The sequence below is a fragment of the Herpailurus yagouaroundi genome, unplaced genomic scaffold, assembly GCF_014898765.1.
Source record: "Herpailurus yagouaroundi ecotype Mexico unplaced genomic scaffold, PumYag 557, whole genome shotgun sequence".
NCBI classification, from domain to species: Eukaryota; Metazoa; Chordata; class Mammalia; order Carnivora; family Felidae; genus Herpailurus; species Herpailurus yagouaroundi.
Window position 1 is genome coordinate 2,712,096 of NW_024412774.1, and position 6,921 is coordinate 2,719,016.

General features: G+C 40.7%; 1 protein-coding gene across 1 annotated transcript; it reads right to left on the reverse strand.

The window, feature by feature from the left end:
* Positions 1–2,586: 2,586 nt before the first annotated feature.
* On the reverse strand, positions 2,587–3,996 carry LOC121023514 (vomeronasal type-1 receptor 1-like). The gene is made up of 2 exons (XM_040465454.1): positions 3,644–3,996; positions 2,587–3,401 (listed from the first exon to the last, which is right to left on the reverse strand). Exons 1-2 carry the CDS (start codon positions 3,868–3,870, stop codon positions 2,720–2,722), a joined length of 909 nt encoding a protein of 302 aa, XP_040321388.1. The 5' UTR covers positions 3,871–3,996; the 3' UTR covers positions 2,587–2,719.
* Positions 3,997–6,921: the final 2,925 nt, after the last annotated feature.

Genomic DNA, 6,921 nt, shown 5'->3' on the forward strand with positions numbered 1-6,921 from the left:
ATCAGTCTCTGCACTGGCAATGTGGAGCCTGTTTGGGATTCGCTCTGCCTCTCTATCCCTTCCCCACTTGAGCTCTCTTGCTCTCTAAAAATAAGTAAATAAACCTAAAAAAGGAAAGACATCTCCCCATAATGTGCCATGATGAGAAACATTGGGAAGAGGACAGCCTCTTTTCCAAGGTCCTGCTACCAAGGAAGTGTGAGCTGAGTTTGGTCGTAAGAAGCCCAGAGAGACCCAGGGGAGTGTCATTCAACAGAACAAAACAGGGTGAAAATATAAAAGAAAGGGAAAGTCATCCTAACAGTTTGAGCCTGGAGAAGAAGGAAGAGAGATGGGCAACAAAGCATAGCACACATTCCCAGTTGGGAATCCCAACCAGAAAGGAAAAGGAGATGTTTTTGGATCTCTTGGAAAATTTGAGTATGACCCGTGGACACAGCAGTGGTGGTGTATCTACATTGATTTTCTAAATCAAAGGACAGAATATTGTTATGTAGTCATGTCTTTGTATGAGGGAAAACCACACTAGTGAGTTTGGGATGATGTACATCTTGTATGTACATTGCTCTCAAGTGAGTCAGAAAAAAAAAAGTGATAACAGAATATAACACACAGAAATTAGTTGATAAATAAGTGTGGTAAATGTTAACTATTGGGGTACCTGGGGAAGAAAGAAAATTATGTATATTTGAAATTATTTCAAATTAATAATTTTAAAAATAAAAATAATTCAAAGGCATTGAATTTCTCAATTTTTAAAATGAGATTGGATATTGCTAAATATTTTTATCATTGATCATATTTTATTACTTTTTTTCAAATAGACATTTTGTACAATAGGAAAAACAGCAAGTGAAATAAATATATATTTAAATAAATAAACACTGAAACAATTCACACAGAACAAACCTGTATTCCAAAACAGCTGAAGGAGGTGCTTAACACTAAAGGAAAATTCTACCAGAGGAAAATACACACAAAAGGATTATTATCAGCAGAATTGGCAATCATATGGATACATGTGTAATCTGTACTATATTATAATTCCTTATTTTCTATAAGAGACAACTGGCTCGTGACAGCAAAAAATAATAGCATTAATTGTGGGTAATAACATATGTAGAATAAAAATTTATAAAAATTATAAGATACATGGAATTACACTATTGTAAAATTCTTACATATTCTGTGAAATGGTCAATAGTAGTTCTAACTAGGATATAACATTTTGGAAAGCCACTTTATTTATTTTTATTTTTTTAATGCTTATTTATTTTTAAAAGAGGGAAGGAGACAGACTGTGAGTGGGGGAAGGGCAGAGAGAGAGGGAGACACAGAATCCGCAGCAGGCTCCAGGCTCTGAGCTGTCAGCACGGAGCCTGACACGGGGCTCAAACTCATGGACTGTGAGATCATGACCTGAGCTGAAGCTGGACACTTAATGACTGAACCACCCAGGTGCCCTGGAAAGCCACTTTAAAACAGCTACAACAACCACTAAAAATAGTTATACCTTAACACCATTAATTTTTCAATCTTTATTTATTTTTGAGAGAGATAGAAAGTGAAAGTGGGAGGGGGCAGGGAGAAAGGGAGACAGAAGATCCCAAGCAGGCTCTGTGCTGTCACAGCAGAACCCAACATGGGGCTTGAACTCACAAACCATGAAATTATAACCTGAGCCGAAGTTGGACGCTTAACCAACTGAGCCACCCAGGCTCCCTGTCACCACTAATTTTTAAAGGGGACTATTAGAAATATCAGACATCCCAAAAAGAGGCAAAAGGAAAAACAAAGAAAAAAGCAGATGGGATAAAGACAAAATTAAGTCCCTAGTTTCTATATTTCAGTGGTAAACTAAAAAATCTGAATGACAAATCTACAAATGGTAGCTTTAACCCTCAATATTACTTTATCTTTTTTTAAGCGTATTTAATGTTTATTTATTTTTGAAGAGACAGAGTCCAAGCAGTAGACGGGCAGAGAGAGAGGGAGACACAGAATCTGAAGCAGGCTCCAGGCTCTGAGCTGTCAGCAAAGAGCCCGACTCAGGGCTCGAACTCATGAATTGCGAGATCATTACCTCAGCTGAAGTCCGATGCTCAACCGACTGAGCCACCCAGGCACTCCTACTTTGTTTATCTGATCAATGAACTCAACCATGTAAAGAAAATCTGCAAGGTTCAAAGGCAAAGCAATCCATTGGACAACATTGATTTTCTGTGTAATACTACAGCATATTAGGGAAACAGGAGTGAAATACAGTAAGAAAGTCACATAGAAAACTCCTCCATCTGCCAGGTTTCTTACCTGCATCCATGAAATAAAGCCTCTGCCCTCCATGGAGTTGTATTTATCTACATAAATATTGGATTTATGTACCAATGTATGCCAGTGTGTCCGGCATGCCCACACTGAGATAAAATTTGCAGAAACACTTCGAATACTCCTGAAGAAAACAGATTCGTTTCAGCAGCTGCAGTGGTCAAGGGGGAGACATGTTTCCTCAACAACTTTGTGTGTCTGTTTCAAGCTCATAATTTGCAGATTGACTTTGAGGTCTCTTGGTGCAACCCCAGTATCAAAGTCACCCTCTAAGATCACTGTGGATATTATGTAAAAAAAAACAGTGCTGAGTAAACGGTCACTGAATACAGTGATCATGGTAGTTATCAAAGCTAAGCTGTCTTCTGCATATTTACATTTGATTTCTAACAACTCAAGAGTGGGACCTAGGAACCCCAGAATCCCGAAGGATCAGCAAGAAGGGGCTAAAAGTGGGGAAACATGAAGCCAAAATATTAGAAATCTCTATCAACCATAGACGGAAATCTAAAAAGGCAGTGACATAAAACACAAAAATGGAATTTAGCACATAAAAGTTCACAAAGGTGGCCACCAGCATCAGGACGGTGTGGGCAGCTCTGGTCTCCGGGGAACATTTGCGGTAGCCATTGGGGGTGTGAATATACTGCATTCTCTGGTGGTGCCTGTACAGGAACAGCGCCATGGAGCCACTGGACCAGATCATGAGACCAATAAACATGGCATCGGAGACAAACCACAGAATGACAGTGCCTGCACTCAGAGTGGAGGATGAGCAGAACCACTTCCTGAGGATGTCACTGCTGTTTCCTGTGTCCTGTGAACCAGTAACTTTCACAGGAACATAGATATTCATTAAGACACTGAACATCCAGCAGATACAGCAGGAAGGATCAATGATCTTGGGGGCTCTTCCTCTGAGCATCGTCCACACTGCCCTCTCTGGGATGAGTATGAAGAAATGATGGGTGCTCAGGACACAGGTGCAGCACATGGTGGTGCTGCGAGCTACTCTGTGTACATAATATACCAATTTACACCCAAGACTGGACAGGGGTTTCCTCAAAACAAAAGCCATGGGGGAGGGGAAGGAAAAAAAAAAAAAGAGGTTAGAGTGGGAGAGAGCCAAAGCATAAGAGACTCTTAAAAACTGAGAACAAACTGAGGGTTGATGGGGGTTGGGAGGGAGGAGAGGGTGGGTGATGGGTATTGAGGAGGGCACCTTTTGGGATGAGCACTGGGTGTTGTATGGAAACCAATTTGACAATAAATTTCATATATAAATTAAAAAAAAAAAACAAAAACAAAAACAAAAGCCGCCATCTTGTGGGGAATCCCAGCAGAGAGAAGAACTAAGAGATTGGCTACAGCCTTGTGGGTGAGAATGGTGTTGGGGAGCCTCTGCTTGTGTCCACACAAGATTGGAGAGACATTAAAAAAGAAGAGGGTGACATTGGCCAGAGTCCCAATGCCCATCTGGAAAAGCAAGATGGTTGTCAGAGCCATTTCCCCTGTGGTTCTTTGGACATTGTTCTGAAAAGACATGGTGGATGCTTCAGGGCGGTCTGGAGTGAACAGCAGGCTGTGTTAGTGCTGGCATAAGGACTCTTCTTATACTTACATGACCTCATGAAGGGATCCTGGGCCTTTTCTCCTTCTGAAAATGGAGACACAGTCATATCCTACAGGCAACTCAACCTTGAGAGCATGTCATGGACACCAATTCACAATTTCACGTTATTACTTTGTATTTCTATTTACTTTTATAATCTGACTCTTCGCCAAAATGTAAGTTGCCATGAATCTAAGCACCATGCCTGCCTTGTTAAAAAAAAATATGATTGACCCACAAAAAGTGTTAAATAAATATACATTTAGTGAATAAATGAGTGAGAGGAGACAGGCACACTGTACCCCTTTTAGAGTTCACAATTATCCTGTCACCACAATTCATTAACCTAAGATAATGAAGTAGGAAAATGCAAACCCATGTTCAAATGTATAAGATAATATAACTCATTAAAATTGCAAGAAAATCAACTGTCAGCTTTCGAGAACTCTTAACGTTATTCATCAGAGTGATTAGACAGAAGGAAAAAAATCAGTAGCCTTCTGAATATACAATATGACCCTAAAATGTCCTCAGAGTGAACACACAATGTGATTTCCATGTCAAGTGTTGATCACAGTGACCAGAGGAAAGTTAGTTCCCATATAGTGTTAAAAGTAGACAGGGTGCCTGGGTAGCTCAGTTGGTTAAGTGTCTGACCTTGGCTCATGTCATGATCTCGTGGTTTGTGAGTTTGAGCCCCACATTGGGCTCTGTGCTGACAGCTCAGAGCCTGGAGCCTGTTTCGGATTCTGTGTCTCCCTCTCTCTCTGTCCCTCCCCTGCCCATACTCTGTCTCTGTCTCTCTCTCTCTCCAAAATAAATAAACATTAAATAATTTTTTTAAAAGTGATAAGAGTAGAAATTTTGATTATGGTAGGTAGTATTTTTTTCCCTTGTTTTGAGTATCTACCACTACCAGGGATATGAAGAAAATGTATTACTATGTTAAATGGGAAGAACAGATCAGGTATGTTCCTCCAAACTACTTCTGAGACTTGAAAATTAAACATAATTCATCTAACATTTTTTTCTCTTGATGCCACACACACACACACACACACACACACACAATACAGAACAAAACCAAAAAACTGACCTCCCAAAAATCTCAGGAGGAATAAAAGAGGCAATTGCATCCTCTAGCAGTAGGATTTCAGAAAGAAAAAAAAAATAGGGTCATTAAATCTTAATATCATTACACCACAGACTGTTTTTCTCTCGGAATATCTGTTTGTACATGAATGTGTGTGTCAACGGATCTTATTAATGTCAGGATTTTGAAGTTATAACCTAAGCTCTACACATGAAGTTTCTATTTGTATATACACACAAGCCTAAAAATCTGTTAGGTCTGAGAAAATTAGCAGACTTTTGAACATGGCTAAGGTCAGTGGCTTTGCTCATCCAAAGCTTGGCTCAGAGCCCAACGAGATCCCCATCTTCTTTCTCTCTCCTTGGCAGGGACCCTAGCACACAGAGATCTGCAGTGAATCTCCCCACTGTAGTCCCCCCCAGGGACACTCCCCAGAACATATGCACTAGTCACCAGCCCAGCCAGAGCACCTCTACAACCTTACTGCACAAACCCAGTTTTGAATCCTTGTCCTATTGCAGACTCCTTGTCTCCTGGTTATTGCCCTGAGACTGAACATAAAGAAGCACTCACCTGGCTTGTCTTTGCTCCAGAGCTTTGTGCAGAGAAGTGTCAACCAGGATGAGCCATAGTTATAGGGCCCCTAGACCTGATCTCCCCCCAGAGATGCCATTACCATGTCATGTGTAGTCTAGGTGACACTGTCTGCATGGAGAGTCTGGGGCATCTCTAATGAGAGGATTTTATCCCCACTGCAAGTCTTTACAAGCCACTTCTGGTAATTAATGGTAATTTTTGGTAACTGATGGGAGGTTCCTGAAGAATAGCTGTTTCTATGTTCCCTGTGGAAAAATCTAAGTTCAGAGTCAGCATTGCCATCCATAGTAGAATTGTAACTCAAGGCTGGGTCAAGGGTCTCTTTCATAATATCTCCAAATGGGTATTTTCCTCAATGCCTTCGTGTTTCCAGAATCGGGCCAACACCACAATTGGCTCATACTGAGCATCTCTCTTTGATCTGGTACCTAGTCTCTCCTCTGACTTAAATACCACAATTCTTACCATTTATGGCCCCATGTCTTTTACTCCTGGAGAATATCCCACTTGAAGCTAGTCTATCCTGCCTCAGAATCCATGGGCAGCCCCAATGTCCATGTACCTCCACAGGAGGTTGTGACCTGCTTCCCAAATCATCCAGAGGGCACTGCTCCCTCGTCTCTCATCAGTCAATCAGGCTGTCCTTTATTTTCAGACTTTGCCTTGGGAAGAAGTATTCCCAGATGTACACACAAGATTCAGGGAGAAGTAATATGTAGGACAGATGGTAGGGTAGCATGAGATTCTTTAAAATCAAGGAAAAGGCCATAAAGCAAATAGAAAATTGGGCAAAACATTAAAGAGAAAATTCACAAGATGAGAAGATGGCCCTCAATCCTATGAACGTTAATTATGGCAAGTCAATTAGTTGCTTTTCAAGATTGGTTTGGATATTCTACATTTTTTTGCATTTTAACATTTTTAGAATAAGCTTGCCAATTTCAACAATGGCAACAACAAATACAACACAAGTGGGAGAGAGTCAGGACTGAGATTTGTCAATTTATGGGGGCATAAATAGGGTCAAGGGATGTATGGGAAATCTCTGTACCTTCCTCTTGATTTTGCTGTGCACCTAAAACTGCTCTGAAAAATAAAGTTTGCTCAAAGTTTGTGGGAGGGGGGATGGGCTAAATGGGTAAGTGGCATCTACTCCTGAAATCATTGTTGCACCATATACAAACTAACTTGGATGTAAATTAAATAATAAATAAATTTTAGGGGCACCTGTGTGGCTCAGTTAAGTGACCGACTTCAGCTCAGGTCATGATCTTGCAGTTTGTGGGTTCAGGCC

Coding starts and splice junctions, on each gene's coding strand:
- LOC121023514 (XM_040465454.1), bottom strand. CDS start 3,870: ATGTCTTTTCAGAACAATGTCCAAAGAACCACAGGGGAAATGGCTCTG. Junction 3,402..3,643: donor GGGATTCCCCACAAGATGGC/GGCTTTTGTTTT, acceptor CCCCTCCCCCAT/GGCTTTTGTTTTGAGGAAAC.